General features: G+C 38.9%; 1 protein-coding gene across 2 annotated transcripts in view; it reads left to right on the forward strand.

The window, feature by feature from the left end:
• BRINP3 (BMP/retinoic acid inducible neural specific 3) overlaps positions 1-21,153 on the forward strand; it is a 197,491-nt gene that overhangs the window by 95,985 nt on the left and 80,353 nt on the right. The window contains exon 3 of one of the 2 annotated variants that reach the window (XM_065746865.1): positions 19,564-19,754. The exons of the other annotated variant lie outside the window; for it this stretch is intronic. Coding sequence (XP_065602937.1) covers positions 19,564-19,754 — 191 coding nt within the window. The remainder of the gene's footprint in view (positions 1-19,563; positions 19,755-21,153) is intronic. 2 annotated transcript variants of the gene reach the window in all.

Genomic DNA, 21,153 nt, shown 5'->3' on the forward strand with positions numbered 1-21,153 from the left:
CAATGTCTCAACTGGAAGAGCTATTTGTCACCTTATCTCCAGCTGTCAGTAGCTATCGTCTCTTGAGTTATAGGCACATTTGAATTACTGACTGTGCGACTGAAAGGGCAGGATATCACCACAACTGTGGTTTATTAAAGACCCGCAGCTGTTCCCTATGAAGTCTAGAAATTCAGTTTGCTAATAAATAATTGCTAGAGACATCTTTCTGTTTTCCTTCCCAGTAAGGACATTAGCTTTTAAAGAATCTCATGTTTTCAGAGTATTCGCCTGAAGTAACTCACATAACTCTCAAAAAATGTTAGCTTTTTAAAAGGAATTTCTGTGATTTGTATAATCGTGATTATCAGACAGGGCAACACTATAGCTTGTAATGAACATTGATGTATATAACATTAGTACTTATAATGGTAAGGATTCTGACAGTTATTCGAGAATGTTTTAGAAGAATGCAAAAATGTAACCCATGAGAGCACTAAAGGAAGAAAACAATTTGTGTAAATTATTTTCTGTCATGAGATTTCCCTCAAATTATACATGGAAAATTGTTCATTTTTGTAAGGGCAGGGTCTGTTGTGAAAGACAATGTACCTACCTGGTAGTAGTATAGACAGGACCTACTTTTCCTCTCTCTGAGATTTCAAGGAAGAAACGATTTCAGGCTTTCAGAAGTGAGTGGGAATTTTTCTCTCTGATTATTCCTAATTGTTAAATTCATATATTTATTTTTGCTCACATTTGACATAAAAAGAAAAGTATTGACTTCAAGCCTAGTAAATTAATAAACCAGGAAATACTGTATATATGACATTTTCAGTAGAGAATTGCACTGTTATATGACTAACCCTTACTTCAGTGGAGTCTGTAACGGGTACGAAGAGTACAACAGCACTCTTTGATAGAGCAAATTCTCAGCTGTAAAACACTCTTTTTCAACCTAATCACCGCCGTTAGTTGATTCACACAGATTTGTTGATCTTCATTTTGTGGTGTGGCAGCTGTGCATGGCCATCTGGAATATGCTTTTATTTCATGTCACTGTCTCCATGGCGGAGATGCACCTCCCACTACCTCACTGTGTTCACATACACTGTTTACTCCCTGTAAATGTTCAGCAAACATCAGTGAAAGTCAATGTGTGTAGTTTTTTCCACATGGAGAGATTCAATTCCACACGTTTGATTTATATGTGCTTCCATGTCAGATGCCCATGCTGTCAGACTGCCCCTCTGCTGCCATCTGTCACACAGCAACAACATGTATCATGTGTCTTTGATGGCATAGGCCAACATAATAAAATAGGAGGCATTACTTTTGGAATAGCCTTTGCACTTCTTTCATAGCACTATCATAGCACTTTCTTTGCACTTTCTATCATAGCTCTTGCACTTTTATCATAGCACTTTCTTTGCACTTCTTTCACTTTCTTACTTAACACGGATTTTGAAAGCTCATGCACAGCCAGTGAAGTAAAGAACAGATTATGAAGTATATTGTCCAATTCTTACTCTACACAGAAGGTAATTAAATCCTATTATTTTGCTAGCAGTTTTTTATTTTCCATCAATGATAATATTTCTACCCTCTTTACAGGAACTTCTGCAGACATAGCAGAATAATTGATGCTATTATTGCTTTGTGTATGAGGAGACTGTGTAGTGTGCCAGTAGACCAAGACTCAATTATCCTGGACTGTATACAGACATTGAGTAAGAAAATACCCACAAAATAGTCTAAGTAGGAAATAAAACATAGCTGGTGGATATTGCCAAAAGGGGAATAAAGCAGGGAACAGGGCTCCTGTTTTCCAGAAGCTTGCATTCTCTCTCTCTCTGTTTTTTTTTTTTTTTTTCCAAAAAGAAGTTTCCTTTATTTGTTATTCTCCCTGTTGTTTTCAAAATTATTTAAGCAGAGGGATTTTTATTACTATTTTTCCCTAGGGGCACCATTACCACAAAGTTTTTATCAAAACTCTCGAAAGTGACATAAACATTTTGTTGTAAATATGGCATATTCTTTGTAAGAATTTTCCTTATTTGCAGTGAAACTCCAAGTTTAAGTCTTTATTTTTACCTACTCTTTTACTGCCATATTTCTGCTTGCTAAATTATTTTGTGTTTGTTTTCTCATTATTAAGCATTAAAAGCACCTTGCCTTTTATTACATTACAGCTTTTGGATCTCCAGCCATCTCTCTAGTGTCTCAACATCATTTTGAGTGCTTCACTTCAGAAGAACGTGTCATACCCCATGCCAAGCATATTTTATTAATATATCATCCTACTCAGTATTAAAACAAAAAAAAAAAGCAACCTATAATCAGGATAATTTCTGTAGGATCCCTTATGCAAAAACTTTTCCACTAAGTGATATGACACTAACAGCATACACTTTGAAATTGATTTAGGTTCTATTCCTGCATTCAAAGAAACAACTGTAATCACACTTCCTTTGAAAAGACACACAAAAAGTTCATAATTTATAGTCACGACTTCAGAGCTACAGAGAGAACAAATAGATTATATATTTCTATATGTGTGAAAACTCTACTTTCACCTTTTACACTTTTAACTTCTCATTGGTTCAGCAAAGTAGCTTTAACATGGCATAGATGTTAAGACATGCAGGATATTTTTCCTCTGATTTCATTTTCAGTAATTGTATTGATCTTTATGTGACAATGCAGCATTGCATAGGAAGAACAGCTTAAAACAGAATAGTTCAAATATTTTATTTAAAAAAAAATTTGGATTGCTTCACCTTTGACTTTTCCTTAAGACAGAAAAAAGAGGAAATGAGATCAACTGCTTTCCCTATTTGCGTTCAGACAGTCCCCATTTAAAAGTGAATTTTGTAATATCATTTAGGTTAAAGAGGTGAAGTACTTTTTTCCTGCATATTTAGCTTCTACCAGGTCAAGTTTCTCCTGAAAGGATGCAAGGATTTATGGGTATGTCAGAGCTATTAGATAGAAGAGTTCCTAATTCTTCATATTAAGGATATACTTTGATCTTATCCATGGTCAGGCCAGAATGTATGCACATTTTCTCTGTGCCATCATTTTCTTGACTGAAAAAAAAAGAAAAAAGTAAATACAAGTTAGAAATGTCAGGTTCTGTGTCAGGGTATATTCCTCTGCATCTGAGTTGTAGCAGGAAAGATGCCATCTCAGGGAGTATGCATCATGAAGGCAGGCTTAAGCTGTCCCCAAAGAGGGAACAGTCTATGAACTCCACATAACACATCTCTTCTGACTTCCAGGAGTATATCTGAGGAAAGCCAGTACTCTTGTGGTAGCTTTGCATTATTTTTGGAATCCTGCTCATCTCCTTTTTCTACCTTGATTCCTGTGTGGCTAAGCTACATTTACTAGAGACCATCCCTTGATGTGGACATCAATGATTCCTGCAGGTCAGAAACAGGTATTCACCACTCTGAGGTGACCCCATGGTAAGGAGGATTAAACCTCAGCCACACAGGTTCAAGATGAGCAAAAGGAGTAACCAAGAGGATAATTCCACGTGTCTGTGTGTTTGTGTTGCTTCATTGGTGCAATGCTTATACCTCTGCCAGAAAGACAAAATGGAAATATCAGCCTCTCTCTCTTTCTTCCACCTTCATAGAGAAGTAACTGATCTGCAGCAGAGCCAGGGAGGTTGTGTTTTTGCAGCTTTTTGTGTAAACAACTTATTTTAATAAAAGTAAAGCAAATAGAATTGTAGAACATAAAATTTTATTTCTGTGCTCTTCAGCTATCTACTGTAGAATACCTCATTGTCTACCCTCAATTTATTGTCATCTTTGACACACTTAGGTTCATAGGTTCATAGGTTCATAAGGTTGGAAAGGACCTACAAGATCATCTAGTCCAACCATCCTCCTATTGCTATCCCTACCCAACTACTAAATCAAATCCCTTAGCATCTCATCTAAACTTCCAGCCAGTCCCAAATTCAGGGGTTCAACAAACTGTTCCACACGTGTGGCACAGTAACTCCCTCCAGCCTTTTCCAGTGCATGTAGAGAATTACTGCTCTTTGCACCACAGCAGGTCTACTCAGAGAAGATGGATTTATTTAAGGATATGATCCAGGGGATGAAACACCTCTCCTATGAGGACAGGCTAAGATAGGGCAGGGGTTGTGCAGCTTGAAGAAGAGAAGGTTGTGAGGTGACCTGGAAGCAGCCTTGTAGTATCCAAAGGGGAGCTACAGGAAAGGAGGGGACAGACCCTTTAGCAGAGTCTGTGATGACAGAATAAGAGGAAATGGCTTCAAGCTTAGAGAGGGTAGATTTAGGTTGGGTAGAAGGAAAAAGTCTTCTATAGCGAAGGTGGTGAGGCACTGGCACAGACTGCCCACAGATGTGGTGGGTGCCCTGTCCCTGAACACTTTAAAGATGAGGCTGATTCATGCCCTGGGCAACCTGATCTACTTGTGCGTGTCACTATTTATTGCAGGAAGTTGGACTACATAGCCTTCAGAGGTCCCTTCCAACTCTAAGAATTCTATGATTCTATATTGATAGCAGTATGAGCTTCATCTTAAAGCACCATTACCTGTTACAGGTAATCAATGTGCCACGTATCAAGCCAGCTCAATGCACAGTGAACATTTACTGAGCCACAGTTTTCCCTTTTCCTGTGAGAAAGAAGGTCTGCGACTGTTCTGCCTTTTTCCACTTCCTACTTTTACTGAGGCAGAGAGACCTAAATTGTAATTCTTCTATTTGTTGCATTGTTTTCACTGAAAATATGAATTAGCTGATTCCTCTCCTTTTGTGGTATGTTTGGGAACTGTATACGCTTACCATAGGAAATGGAATTGGATTTGTCTTCACATTGGCCACTAGATACCCATCGGATGGTAAAAATTCTTGCTTTGTTGCCATACTGAATCTGAAGGGGTGGGATGTTATAATCAAGTAGCACTTGAACAGATTTGCAATAATGTACTTTATTTATTTATAACTACAACACAGATTGCTTCATTTATCTGTACATTTCTTTCATTTTATGTATGCAATTTTTGTTATATGTAAAATACTGGACTACATTTAACACACTGTAATCTCTCAGTTTGTGAGAAACAGCACATGCACTAGAGGCTTACTGGTATTTTTTCATGGCAGCATTTCAAAGCTGGCATGTCCTACAATAGGATGAAAATCATTCTGTTTAAGGCATTAATAGCTAAGGTTAAGTTTACTGTGGCCAAAACAGAATCCCCAGTAATTGTCCAATGTTGCTCCTTACACAAAGAAGCTGGACAAAAATACCATCATGTCTGTTGGGTATATGGCTTAACAAACAGTTAAGCTTGGCCATGTTGCATTCTGTTCCTTCCAAATTAATATTTATAGGAGAATACTGAAACTTTAATGTAGATTCTCATTATTTCATGCTTTGAGCAACCAGAAGAATGAGGTCCTAAACGCAGTTGCCATGATAAGATTAATAATCACCTGAAGTTGATATACATCTATAGAAAAGCAATAAACTTGTTCCTAATTTTAATTCAACGTTTATTTCTCTTCTGTATTGCAATTGGCCTGCGTATGTTACAGTACTGCTATGTCTTATTAAACTTGTGTTTTGTGAATACAATCAAAGAGGGAAGAAATGAAGGCTTTTGAACCAAGGGAAGCTGACCAGATGTGAAAAGGTGAACTACGTGGAACTTTACTCACACTTTCTAATTATGATGCTTAGGCACAGTACTGACACTTTTGATACAGATGCGAGTGATTCACAACAGTCTTTTATTCAGCCATGTGAATGTAAAGACAGGGTAATCCTTAGCATGGCTAAATGTTTGTGTGTATTATGCCATGTATTGCCTCTCTTGTTTGTTAAATATGTCCCTCTTCCACAGCAAGAGCTTCCAGCCTCCCTCCATTGAGTTCACTCCTTTCAATCTGTGCTGGTATTCGTGGTATTATAAATACAGATTATGGAAGATATGATTATTATATAACATTCTAGGTAATATTTTATATCCCATTGGTGCTACATGCTAACTAAATGGCTACAGTCACGCATACATTTTGCTATAAGGCAAAATGCTCAATAAATATGCTTTACAACATTTAAATCAAAGCAGAGCCTTTTATCCTAAGCTTCTTAGAAATGTAGGGGGATAATGGATTTTACTTAAAAAGTTTTAATGTAAAGAGAACATCAGAATAGACCTATTTGCATACAAAGTCTCCAACATACATATTATAAAGTGTATTACAAGCTGAGATTTCACAATATCAAAACAACATATAGGCTTATGTCTACAAGATTTATACTTGTGTAAAATCGTACTGAGTCCAGTGTCTTGGTAGACACACAGGCCATTATAGAGTCAAGTGCAGGTTAAGTTGCTCTGTCATCTATCAGTGCCAATGCTTCTGTTGTGTAGTCTGCAAGAGGGACATAGAAATAAATGGAGACAAAAAGTCCTTTTTTGGATGGATAAATTTGTCAATTTCATGCAAAATGAGTCAAATGATCTACATTATAGAGATTTATTTCAGTTTATATAACATTATTATTGGAAAAGAAACAATTCTTGACATTAGGTGTTGCCGGATACGTAAGGTTTTGAATCAATATTTGTTCGAGAATGTGATGCCTCTGCGATTCAATTTCTTTTTGCCTTCAAGTCGGTCACATAAGTACCTTCTACCAATTCCAGGCAGGCAGACACATCAGCCTTTGGTATGAGCAGACAAGAATTTGATCTCTCCATGGCACTGAGCTAAGCCAGTACTAAGCAGCAGCAAAGTTCCAGAAACAAACAGACATACACAAAAGCTTTTCAAAGGATTTAAAAGCTCATCCTTTTAAATTGGATGTTATATCTGTTCACAGCACTCTACAGGTGAACCTTTACTGAGCCACAGTTTTTCCAAATGTAAAACAGGGAAGTCAGTAAGTATTTTCTTAATATTTTCTTTATTATTTTTTTAATCACAATTTGGTTCTACCTGTATGCTTCTCTGCTGCCTAGTAAAACAGATCAATTTTGTAGATCTGGTACAAAACTAAAAAAAGCTGTAGTGGAACATGTTTAAAAGACTGTGACTATGAATTGTGGCACATCCTAACAATGAATTTTAGCACTTTGATTTTCCCTTGTCTTCATCCGTGGGTATTCATCAACACTGAATCAAAGAACGCTCTATTCATTTCTCTTATTTTCTCCTCTGTGATTTTCTCCAGCAGATTTTTATGCAGATTTCATCTTCAAAAACTTTATCTTGTTGTGCTGATTTACGTAGTAAAACACTTCTACAGGCTCATCTTTCTTCTTAACATCTAGAAGAAATCTAGTTCCATTATTTTTATTTTTATTTTAGTCAAGAGGAGAACAGAAGGAAGAAATCTATGATATTGTTGATTTTGAAGCAGCAATATGTACAGACAACTCCTTAAAGCCACTTCTCAACTGGGAAGTCCAGAGATGGCTTCTGACTCCCATTTTCTTATGAAATTCCAGAATAAGTATGTTTTGTTTATGCATAATCAACAAGAAGAACAGGACTATGAAATCTATTGGCTCCTAATGTCAGACAAAAAAGACATATAATAGATATAACTTTTAATATAACTCTTTAAACTAGATATGAAGGGGGAAGAGGACAAAATGAGGGCCGCTGGGGCTGAGGGATTAGTTCAAGGCTCAAAACAGAGCTTGATGGATGAAGAGGGTGGAGTTCAAAGGCATGGAGTGGGGCAGGAGGATGCTGCTTCCCTTAAGTGTCTGTGCACTAATGAGCGCAGCATGGGAAATAAACAGGAAGAGTTGGAGATCTGTGTGGTTGCAAGGCCATGATCTCGTTGTGATCACAGAGACGTGGTGGGACAGCTCTCATGACTGGAATGTTGCCATGGAGCGCTATGTGCTTTTTAGGAAAGATTGGCTGGCAAGGCGAGGTGGTGGAATTGCTCCTTATGTGAGAGAGCAGTTAGAATGTATTGAACACCACTTGGGGGAGAGTGACGTAGCAGTGGAGGGCTTGTGGGTGAGAATCAAGAGGCAGGCTGGTAAGGGTGACACTGTTGTGGGTGTGTACTACAGGCCCCCTGATCAGGAAGAGGAGGTTGATGAGGCCTTCCATAAGCAATTGGAAGTAGTGTCATGTTCCCAGGCACTGGTGCTTATGGGGAACTTCAATTATCCAGATATTTGCTGGATGAGCAACTTGGCCAAGCATGCACGGTCCAGACGGTTCTTACAATGTGTTGAAGACAACTTTCTGATGCAGGTGGTGGAGGAACCGACATGGGGAGGGGTGTTACTGGACCTTATTCTCACTAACAAGGAAGGACTTGTTAAGGAAGTAAAGGTTGGGGGCAGCTTGGGTTGTAGTGATCACGAGATGGTAGAGTTCAAGATCCTGAGTGGGAGAAGCAAAGCAAAAAGTAGGATTGCTACCCTGGACTTTAGGAGAGCCAACTTTGATCTCTTCCGGGACCTACTTGGAGCTATCCCATGGGCTAGGGTGTTAGAAGGTAAGGGGACCTTGTGAGAGCTGGTCAGCATTTAAGTGGCTCTTCTTCCAAGCTCAGGATCAGTGCATCCCTTTGAGCAAGAAATCAGGAAGGGGTGACAGAAAATCTGCATGGATGAGCAAGGAGCTCATGTGCAAACTCAAAGGGAAGAAGAAGGTCCATGAAATGTGGAAAAAGGGTCTGACCACTTGGGAAGAATTTAGAAAGGTTGTCAGGGCCTGCAAGGGTGCGATGAGGAAGGCTAAAGCCCACCTGGAATTGAATCTGGCAAAAGTGATAGAGGATAATAAAAAAGGCTACGGAGAATGTGGGCCCCCTACTAGATGAGGGGGATGTTCTGGTAACAGGGGATGCTGAGAGGGCGGAGATACTGAACGCCTTCTTTGCTTCTGTCTTCAGTGAAAAAGCCCTCCCTCAGGAATGCCAGACCCTGGAGGTTAGTGAGAGGGTCTGGAGAATGGGAGACATTCCTTTAGCCAAGGAGGAGGTGGTCTGTGAGCACCTAGGTAGTGCTAATATTGATAAATCCATGGGACCCGATGGGGTACATCCACGGGTGCTGAGGGAGCTGATGGAGGTGATTGCTGAACTGCTCTCTATCATCTTTGAGAAGTCTTGGAGAATGGGGGATGTGCCTGATGACTGAAGGTAGCCAATGTCACTTGAGTCTTCAAAAAGGGCAAGAAGAAAGATCCGGGTAATTATAGGCCAGTCAGCCTCACCTCTGTCCCTGGAAAGGTGATGGAACAGCTTGTGCTGGATGCCATCTCCAGACAATTGGAAAAGGAGGTTATCAGGAGTAGCCAGCATGGGTTCATCAAGGGGAGGTCATGCTCGACCAACCTGGTGGCCTTCTATGATGTTGTCACTGGCTGGGTGGATGGGGGGAGGGTGGTAGATGTAGTCTACCTTGATTTCAGCAAGGCATTTGATACTGTCTCCCATGACATCCTTATAGCAAAGCTAAGGAAGTGTGGGATAGACGAGTGGACAGTGCAGTGGGTTGAGAACTGGCTGACTGGCAGAGCACAGAGGGTTGTCGTTGGCGGTGCAGAGTCTGGTTGGAGACCTGTAACCAGCAGTGTCCCCCAGGGGTCCGTGCTGGGCCCGGTCTTGTTCAACATCTTCATCAATGACCTTGATGAGGGGATAGTGGCCACCCTCAGCAAGTTTGCTGATGATACGAAGTGGGGAGGATTGGCTGACACGCCTGAAGGCTGTGCTGCCATTCAGTGAGACAGGCTGGGGAGCTGGGCAGTCAGAAACTGGATGAGGTTTAACAAAAGCAAGTGTAGAGTCTTGCACCTAGGGAGAAATAATTGTATGCACCAGTAAAGGCTGGGGGATGAGCTGCTGGAGAGGAGCTCTGTAGAGAGGGATCTGGGTGTTCTGTTGGACGACAGATTGACCATGAGCAGTGTGCTCTCGTGGCCAAGAGGGCCAACAACATTCTGGGGTGCATTAAACAGAGCGTGGCCAGCAGGTGGTGATTCTACCCCTCTACTCTGCCTTGGTGAGGCCTCATCTGAATACTGTGTCCAGTTCTGGGCTCCTCAGTACAGAAAAGACAGGGATCTCTTGGAAGGAGTCCATCACAGGGTCACAAAGATGGTGAAGGGCCTGTGCAACCTGGTGTAGGGAACCTGCTTTGGCAGGGAGGTTGGACTCAATGATCTCTAGAGGTCCCTTCCAACCCCTATGATTCTGTGATTCTGTGATAACTTCTCTTTCTCATACTTTTTTTCATCAGTGTATCGTAAAGCATTTTCTCAAGGTCTAAGCAAATGTGCCATTTTGGAAAACTTGTTGCATAGGTAATAAAGGATTTCTGTGGGTAGATGTGAACAAGGAAAACAGTGATCTGAGCTTGCCAAGACTTTATAGGAAGGTTTGATTAGTCTGAGCAATATGGGTAAAAGATATTAGAAACTGTCCTGGCAATATCAATGGCAATATCAAGGGGAGAATGAACGGACTTGTTATCTACCTTGGATGTATGCCAAACCATGAAATCAATATTGAACTTCTTGCAAGAAAGAATAAACATATAAGCCACTTATAATGGAAAGTGACCTGGACTATATGTAATTAATTGGATGGACAATTACTTGTGACTCCAAAAATGCCATCATCTTACCTAATAGATTGTAAATCCATACTTTTTTTTTTTTGTCATTAATATAGGAAAGAATATCTACTGGTCTAAATAATCAATCCCCAGAAACATAAAAAAGTTGAAAAATCTACTTTCTGCCTACTCAGAATGTATAAAACCCAACACATCTACAGGAAAGCAGCTGCCAGGTAACTCAATCATTCTCCATTTCAGGTGTTGTACACACAAGGATGGTTTTACTAGTAATTCTCCCTGTCCTCTCTGCTCATAGTGACTAAACATGAATAATCTGTTTGCCCTTTAATCCTTGTCTTAAAAGCATGTGGAAGCCAGCCCAGTTTTACAGGACATTATACCAGTTTCTCACAATTAGTTGATCAGTTTATACAAATATTTTTCAGTTGGGAAGAATCTGCAAACCACATGTTCCTGCTGTTTATTTTTTTCTGTTTCGCAGGTATCACTCATAAGTGCATGTCTTCATACTATTTACTATATGTTGCTTGGGTGATAGATTTCTTTCTGAGGCAGAATTTAAATTAATCACAAAGAACTCTTACATTTGTTCAAATATCTTTTCAGCAATGGAGGTACAGCTCTTATGTGAACAAGGGGACATTGACACAAGTGTGTTTTGGATGAAAAACAAACACAAAGCTACAAGACAAGATATACAGAAAATTCCTGCTCATATTTAATTAAAGGAGGAATTTTTGGCTGCATAAGTTACAGAGACTGAATTTGAATCTAACAGGAACAAAAGAAAACCCACCCCTCTTCTTCTGATGGTTCCACAATGTTCATGAGATACCTCAAATAATTTGTCATAGTTGGGACAGTCATCTGAATGACTATGCATATAGAAAAAAATACACTGTATTTCATTATAGGTTTGTAAATATATATATTGATTAAAATTTGTTCGTGGGTTTCTATGTGTTTTATATGATAAATTTCTACATTATACGGATAATGAAAGAAAGCAGGGAATCTGATGCAAATGAATTCTAGTTCTGGAAGGAGAACTTTGAGCATTACAAAACTGATGAGATACGAAGGGAAAATTATCACCAGCATGTTTCAAAGTAGTGGTCTTCTTTTATAAAATCTGTAGGAATGTGGTGTAGGGGTGTCCAGATGGGTTGCCTACAACCTATTCTGTCTCCTGTATTGGAGTTAGATTGTCTACAAGGTCCTACAACAGTTCCAACCCTTCATAGCTTTTGCCTTGAATTGGCCACAGGGAACATGGCTTACCGTGTTACAAGCCCTATCAGAATAAGGCAATCTCATGTCCCTGCAGGTTGCAGCTTACCTGAACCCTAGTCACAGATAAAGGGTATGATACAAGTTACAACCATCCTAATGTTTGGTTGACCATTCCATCAAGGCTTAATGCAGTCATTTCGTTTTGTATCATATTAGCTTTTTTTCAAGTTATGGCTTGAAATATTAAGAAATATTCAGGATTTAAATAAAATAGGTGGAGAAAAATGCCATATATTCTCCCATTGATCTTTTCTGCCAACAGATTATCTTGCAGCTGCTTGGGAAACATTGGCTTCAGAATTCTGATGTCATTCCAGCCCACTTGAAGCAATCATCTTCTCACCAGCCAAAAGTGGATCTGTGTCATTTAGAAGACATTAAGAGAAGGGAATACAGAGCAATGTTCTGTAAGATTAAAAATGGTGCAATGTTCATTCTCCAAGCTGGCTTTCTAAACTATGCAACACTGGTACTTATTGACATTTATATATTCTGGCAGTAATGCTTTTTTATGAAACACCAATGTAAATTATAATGAAACCTAACATTGCTAGTTTTATCTCAGCCTCACTTGGGTATACCTGACTTAAAAAAGATGGCTGTGTTTAGGAAGAATCCATCAGACTCACCACAAATCTCTTAGTTAATTATCTAGAATGGCAGATATTATATTCCCACTTCAAATTCACACAAAGTGCAAATTTAGAATAAAACTATATTTTTTCCTTCAACTAGATGTTTTATGAAGAGCTTTCCCTGTATTTCCACATACCACATAGTTTAGAATGTATTGAGATGAATGCTGTAGCAGAAAGAAATGTAGAATTTCTATACGCATTTGAAAAAAAGGAATCAATAATTTGAAATGAGACATAGACAACTCTCCTTTGCCTGCTACTATACTTCTTTTTAGATCCACACATAATTTTATCTTCTTTTAAGATGAAAATATGTCCATATTCACTTTACAGAAATGTGTGTTGTGTCAGAACATTATTTTCAGATTGAGCATCTCTCTCAATGCTACACAAATAAGAAGTAGTAGGAAATAATGAAAGAAATAAAAAAAATATATATTTCAAACTGGATTTATTTGTTTTTTTTATTTATTTTGCCCCCATGGAACAAATGGCAGAAGACACCATTCAGCAAACAGGCTGTGACTTGCCTGCAGTACCTGTCAGTGTTGGCACCAATGGGTTTCAGAACTCTTGCGTGTATGTTAACCAACTAGCCAAGAGTTAGGTGTAGGACATACAAATCAGGAAAATGGACAGAATGCTTTCTGTTGCCTTTGGCACACTTTATAAGAATACTGCACTTCTAGCACAGATTTCATTCTGGTAACCAGGCTGACTTATTTCCTCTCTCCTGTATAAGCCCAGAAACTCAAAGCTATCATCCTTTTCAACAGCAGGCTTTGCCCTGAGCAATAAAGAGCTCTATCCAATGGTTAGCATATTGTTCAGGCTGAAAATAGATGGGAAGTATACTGGGTCCAGCTGCTATTAAATCTTAGCTTCTTGATAAACACAACAGCAGCACTAGACTTGGCTCTCACAAATTAGAAGAAATGGAAGAGAAGAACAAGCTTCTTATAACTCCACTGTTTGTATTTGAGCTATAATTAGTTTTCTTGACTGATGCTATGCTGTTCGGTGGGAGATGTTCTTCCTGCATCCCGTGGTTCTGACAGAATGGGCTGATGTGATTGCCAAGCCTCTCTCCATAATATTAGAAAAGTCACAGCTGTTAGGTGAAGCAACTGGAAAAAGGGAAACATCACTCCCATTATTAAGAAAGGTAGAAAGGAAGACCCAAGGTGGTTGAGCCTCATGTGTGTACCTAAGACCATGGAACAGATCCACCTAGAAGCAATGTTAAGGTACACATAGGAGAAGGAAGTGATCCAAGATAATACAACTTCAATAAGGGCAAATCGTGCCTTCTATAATGGAATGACAACGTTGGCAGACAAAGGATGAGCAATTGGTGTCATCTGCTCAGATTTGTGCAAGGCCTTTGTAATGGTCCCCCACCACATCTTTGTCCCCATACTGGGGAGATACGGATTTTGAAGCATGGACTAAACAGCGGTTAAGGAATTGGCTGGATGGACACAGGCAGAGGAATGTGATCAATGGCTCTATGTCCAAATGGAGGCCAATGGCAGATGGAGTCTCCCAGGAGTCCACCTTAGGACCAGTACTCTTCATCAGACACGTAGGTAATGTGATCAAGTGCACCTTCAGACACCAACTCAAGTAGCACTGTTGATACAACAGAAGAAAGGGATGTTATCCAGAGGGACCTGGACAGGCTTTTTAAAAGGGATTGTAAAAAGTAGGGGAATCAACCTTTTACTTGGGTAGATAGTGACAGGACAAGGGGGAATGGTTTTAAGAAGGTTTAGACAGGATGTCAGGGGGAAGTTCCTTACAGGAGTGATGAGGTGCTGGAACAGGCTGCCCAGAAAGGATATGGATGCTCTGTCCCTGGAGGTGTTCAGGACCAGGTTGGATGTGGTCTTGGGCAAACTGTTCTAGTACCAGATTTGGAAGTTGATGTCCCTGCCTGTGGCAGGGAGGTTGGACTTGACAATCCTTAGGATCCTTTCCAATCCAAGCCATCCTATGATTTTATGACTTAAGAAAGTGGAATTTTTTCTTCTAAGATTATTAGTTCTGTTGGTCCTGCTAGTCTGCAGTGAACAGGAATATGATATCCAAAGGAGAATTTTACACATTTTGTACAAAAATAATTTGAGGGCTGGAGAATTTGTGTTTGAGAGAATGACTACAAGAGAAACAGGTTAAAAAAAATTGAGCTTTACTGTGTAACGATGAGGAGGGAAGGAAATAAGAGAGAATAAGCTGCTGCTTGCAAGGTAAATTCAAGAAAAGAAAGGGAACTTCTATATACGTGTATAGATACAAATGTTTTTCAATATTCGAGGGCTGTTCAGAAATAATCCCTTCTATTTTGTTTTATTAGTCCACTCCATCAGAGATTAAATTTAGTTGTGTAGCAGTAGAGGTTGAACCTTCCCACTAATGTAGTTGCACACACTTTGTTGCTGTGAGACAGATGGCAGTAGAGGGGCAGTCTGACAGAAAAGGTATCTTGACATGAAAGTGCATAGGAAGCAAAGGTGTGAAATTGATTTCCTTCTTCAGAAAAAATGGGCACCCATAGACATTCATTGAACGCGTATGGAGATCAAATAGTGGATGTGAGCACAGTGAGGCAGCGGGTAATGCATTTCAGCAGTGGAGACAGTGGATCACCTCCACTGACGCAGATTTTTACCAGTGGAGCATGCAGGCTTTTGTCCATTGTTGGCAAAAACACATAGATAGCAGTGGTGGCTATACTGAAAATGTGATCTGACGCTATTGTACTCTTTGTCCCTGGTGTGGTTTCCAGGTAAATAAATGCAAGGCATTCATTTTGGACCAATGGGCATATTAAAATAAATAGAAGAACATAAAAATTATTAAGGCACGCAACTTCTGCATAGCTTGGGAGTTACTAAATCTCCTCCATGTGAAAAAAAGTTGCAGCTATGGACATTCATCAGCACTTGCTGAATGCTGATGGAGACCAAACAGTGTATGTTAGCACAGGGCAGCAGTGGCTGGTGCTTCTCAGCAGTAGAAATTCAATGTGAAAGACAAGTCACTTCCAAGGTGGCCATGACCACAAAATGAAGAGCACGTCAATCAGCTCATCTGCACAACTTTGCAGATTACTACCTGGGAAACTGTGTATAGAGTTGAAAGTTGGTCACAGTGCAACAGAAACAACAGTGGCAGGGTCAGAGTATAGCAAAGCTTTTATCAGATGGGTCCCACAAGTGCTGGGACAGGAAAAGATTAAAACACAAGTTTATTAGGACCTATTGAATCAGTATGAGGCAGAAAGTGACACTTTCCTGAATTGTATCATTACTTGTGACAAGATGAAGTGTCACCACTATGAACTAATGTTAAAACAGAAGTTCATAGAATGATTAAATGTGAAATCCCCTTAAAGAAAAAGTTCAAGATGCAGCCTGGATTTAGTGCCTGCTGACTTCTGTCTGTTCAGGCTGATGAAAGATGAACTGCATGGGTAATATTTTCCTAGTGAAAACATCATAAATGTAGAACAGTGGATCACCTCCACTGGTGCTGATTTTCATGAGCACAGTATGCAGACATTCATTGCTGGTGAAAGTGAAACTAATGATGGTGACTGTGTTTAAAAATTGTTTTGTGGCTGAGAATTTGCTCTATCAAATAGCATTTGTATTCTTTGTAGCTGTTGTTTTTCAGATATGTTTTTCAGTCTATGTATAGATATATACACAAACTTCTATCTATAGAACATGTAAAAGGAACATCTGATGCAATTTTACTTGTAGGGAACTTTTTTTTTTTTTTAAATGGGAAAGCAACTCTAGTTTCAAAACAAGTTCACTAGTGACTCTTATATATCCAGGAATGGCTTGTGAAAGCCTCCTCACTCAACATTCTTGAAGATGTTGAAAACATGCTTGAAAACACCGCAGAGCAAACTTCTACCCTGAACTCTAACCCTAGTTTCCCTCGTTTCACTTTTTACTGCCACCAACTCACTTATTTCTGAAATCTGTAATCTTTTCTCATTGTTCCTGTTGGAGAAGCTACTTGTGACATCTTGCTTGTCCTCATCTATGTATCAGCTCTCATGAAATCAGGCGGCTCACTTCTGTAGTCCCGTGTCCCTCATCTTTTCAGACAGGAAACTTCCTCTTGTCTCTCCCAGAGAATTTAGGTCTTCATCTGTCAAGGTTCCAAAGTACATGATTTAAGAAAGACTTCAGGAAAAGGTGTAAGCTTGTTAGTAAGTGTTTAGATGAGGTGCTAAGGGATTTGATTTAGTAGCTTAGTGGGTAGGGATGGTGATAGGAGGATGGTTGGAATAGATTATCTTGTAGGTCCTTTCCAACCTAGTGTATCTATGAATCTAGTAAGTGCTTTGAAAACTTCATTTTAATTGAGTATAAAAAATAGCCTGTTTTTAAAATTGTTAGCTGCTCAGTTTCCACAGCAGTGAATTTAAAAGGATGACTATTTAAAAGGATGACTACTTGCTGTACTACTAATTATTTCCATTGATACTCTCAAAATAAAAACCAAAACATTAGCCCAGTTCCCTCTCTGAAATACTGTACATTACAGCAAAGCAGTCTTTCTGTAGCAAAAACTGTGGAAGGGAGGTTCTCTAACTTCAGTCTGACTAATTACGCCAAACAAATTTCTCATAGTACTAGAATAAATGAATCCATAAATTCAGTAAACAAAACATTTAGTAGAGTGGGAGGACTTAACTCTTCTGAATCTAATACGGGCAAGATCACTACTTTTCTAGTTTTTCTGTTTTTTTTTTTTGTTTTGTTTTTTGGAGAAAACCTGTGAGACTTCTATCAAGTAAAACCACAGTTTGGAATGAAACACAAATGGTATCAGTTGACACAGTAAGTCCAAGGTTAAGAAATGATTCAGATAAGAGCTGTAATTAGTTATGCAGAGCATGCCTAGCATTTAGAAGAGCCTTAATCTAACAGACGTGCACTAAAAGCTCTAAGAACTGGAAACTCAAGTTGGCAATGTTTAATCTTAAAAGAAAACGTTTTCTCTGAATACAGTGTCAAATCCTACAGCAGACTATAAAGAAATTCTGAAAAATATTGGGCATTTTAAATCAGAATGAAGTATTTTTCTTGGAGATGGCTCCTTCAGTCAGAAACTTGCTGATGTAAACAGCAAGAACCATTTAGTGACATTGTTCTGGCTGCATTAAAAAAGGGTCATACACATGGTTAGGGAAGGAAGAAGGGAAGGTAGAAATAAATGTCTTCCTGGATATATTTTTAAGGATTGCAGTAAAATTAAAAGAAACATGTTTTCTTTATTTCTTTTCTACTTTCACTTGAAAAGTACATTTACAATTCAAGGTAATACACTGTATTTACTGCAATATTATAGTCACTATAACAAATCACTAGCCTTGTTTCTTAGAGGTAAAATATTTGTGCTTTAGTTTTCTCAGCTCTTTCTACTAAGATGCTGTAGTTCCAGAAAGGTTGAAAAAAGGAGATTATCAGATCTCTAGATTCTTAAGATGAAAATAAATTTATGAGAATGAAAAAAAAACCAAAACAACACCAAAAAAGACCAATAAAATAACTGCACCAAATTATTATCTATCACATATACGTGGCTAAGCCACCCTGGTGAAAAGGAACTTCAGATCTAGAAGAGTAGGCAGGTAGGACTATACAAAACTGTATTAATTTGGACTCTCACTCATACATGTGAATTTAAAAGTATGGAATACATAATATTTAAACACTTTCTTTTTCTGTATCTCATTCTATTCATTCAGTCCCATAAAGTTTCTTCCTTTCAAATATCTCTGAAATGTTATTTGCTCACTGCAAACTTGATTTTTGTCTTGTGTTAGTTGTGTGAATGACTTTTGTACTATATTTAGATGGGACCTTCAGTAGGATCTTTAAGCTCTCTAATCTATTTGCTTTTCTACAGTCTTATCTGAGGGCAAATCTTAATTGACATGCTTTACAAAGGACTTGACAAAGTAGTAACTAAACTGCAGTCCAAAGGTTGCCTCAGACTTAATACTCACAGTATTCCAGTCTGTAGCCAAAACAGCCTTGAGAGCACATTGCAAAAGCAAGACGCAAAGTATCTTAGCAAAGTTGAAAGCAACAAGCTATACTGCTAATGAGTATCTAGTAGCTTAATTGGTAAGTAAATGAATAAAAGATGTGCTTATTACTGTGTAATTGACTTGTTTGTTCCTCTCCCCCTCTTCCCTCCCATCTCTTACTGAGGTACCTTGCAGAGGGTAAGGGGATCAGATTATTAATTCATTTATATCCCCCCTACAGCTGAGGTTATCTGTATTTAGACATCGGACATGCTACCTGCATATTTACTCTAGATGGAGATCAAAAGTACAGAAACCTTCTGAAAACATATAGTAACAGTCTAGAGGCAAAAGGATCAGTGCAAACAACCAGATGTTGCAAAAAGAAGGAAAAGTGAATGCTCACCTATCTCTGAGAACCCATGCTCACAAGGAAGGAACTCCAAAGAAGGGAGGGACCTCCAACAGGAGATCCTTCTACAGTGTCAGTCAGCCTTTAAATGGGGTTGCAGGTGAATTGCCTTCACCTGTGCTCCCATGGCTGCCCGGGTCTTTCCTTCAGGTGCTCACTCAGTGTTTCAGGCTGTGATTCAGTAGTCGCCATACGAACAGTGTTTCTCTACATTGCTTGAATTAGCTGGCTACGTACCTAAATGTAAATCTAGTTGTTCTAAGGTTGTATTCACGCCAGGAAATAAACACGAACATGTAAGGATGTAGCACCCTACATGGCTTAATTTTTATTTGTCTTTTTTTTTTTTTTCCAGACAATGGTTTTGTAATGGAGCACTTCCTCCACTTCTAATAAATAACACTTGTTGCTTGTCCTATGCTTATAACACATGACAGAGTGTCACTGTCAAGCCTCGTTGTAGTACCCAGCCAGTTGCCTCTAGCTAGTCGACGGAGCAGGGTAGTTTGCAAATGAAGACATTTGTCTGAATGACATATTTCTGAATGAGAATTACTTTCCTTTGCAGAGAGTTTGGCCGCTGGAAAGTAAACAATCTTGCTGTTGAAAGACGCAATTTTCTTGGCTCCCCGCTGCCACTTGCCCCCGAGTTCTTCCGTAACATAAGGCTACTAGGACGCCGCCCGACGCTTCAACAGATCACAGAGAACCTGATCAAGAAATATGGGACACACTTCCTACTATCAGCTACCTTGGGAGGTAGGGTTAATGCTTGACAATATAGTGCATGTTTGACTTAACTGAAACGTTGGCCACTTGATCTCCTTGTAAAACTGTGGTGCTGTCTGTTCTCAGCAGTTAAGCTGAGCTGGTAACCTGGGATGGGTTTTACAGCAGATGAGTAAGTTTTGTCTTCAAGCCTTGTGGGCCTTTCTTCTGCTGATGACAAACTTTGTTTTATCGATTTTGTGTAAACAGTTTCAGGGACAATAAGATAAGAATTCCTGTTGCTAATACTGAGGTTCTTTACCCAGTTTCCTGGGGTGTGTGTTCCTGGTCTTCTGGGGACACTGTTCTGCACTGAGAAGTCGCAAATGAAAGCACATTTTTCTGTGAGAGTTTTCTACGATAATTTGACAAATAAAAAATTACAGTGGTGTCTGGCTCCATCACAGTACCCCCAGAGATGAAGCAACAAACCCAGCAGACTAATTTGGAAAGTGTAGCATGATGTGTAATTGGGATCCAGTAATAAAATGGATTGAAGAAATCCAGTGATGAGAGATAATGTTCAAAAGAGAATGTAAATTGTTCTGAATGAAAGATAATTAGTGCCTGAGATTACCCATCTAGGCATCACAAGATGAACTGATATTTTAGAAATGCAGCTGTATCCCTTGGTGGCTGATTATATTAAAGATAATTCTAGTGATTGAGTATCCTTCCAACAGGACAGTCTTGTCAAAATCCTTTATCCACCTGAGGAATTGTTCTCTTTAGCACATTTCATAGCAGATTTCTAACTATATACTAAGGAAATGACAGTCTTCCCACTCTCCCGTGGCTGCTATCTGTAACAACTGAAATGGCTCACAGCAGCTCTCTTCTGGAGAAGACCATTCTAGAAACAAGGTTAATTTCTTTCCTCCTGTAGATATTGAAATTATAATAAAGAATTAATTCTTATCATATTTTCAGAACTGGTGTATTTACATTAAATCCACTGCTATTGGGATTATAAGAACAAATTACATGTGCTGACAAGCAATTGGGAGTACAATTCGGAATACAATTCCTAGTCTTTCTTTTAAATACTCAATATGTTTATTTCTTACAAAAAAAGAACCTTTTTAAAAGACAGGCATATATTTTCTTGTGCATATGGCACATCTGAACAACAGAACTAACTGTAGAATAGAAAGAAAATGTTTCTCAAATTATTTAAGCACAATAAATAAAGGTGTGGATGCAGCAGATATTCTAACAGAAAGATTATCCAAAGGTAAAAGATAATTATTATTATCAGCTATTTGCCGATTATTAACATAAATTTGGATATTAACAGTTGTATCATCACCATTCACTTTGAAGTTGGAATTGGACCTAACAATTAAAAAAAACCAAACAGCCTAACCCAAGTCTAACTGCTCTTTCACAA

Source organism: Cyrtonyx montezumae, unplaced genomic scaffold (genome assembly GCF_038088225.1).
Source record: "Cyrtonyx montezumae isolate F1298 unplaced genomic scaffold, pur_monq_1.0 scaffold_1, whole genome shotgun sequence".
NCBI classification, from domain to species: Eukaryota; Metazoa; Chordata; class Aves; order Galliformes; family Odontophoridae; genus Cyrtonyx; species Cyrtonyx montezumae.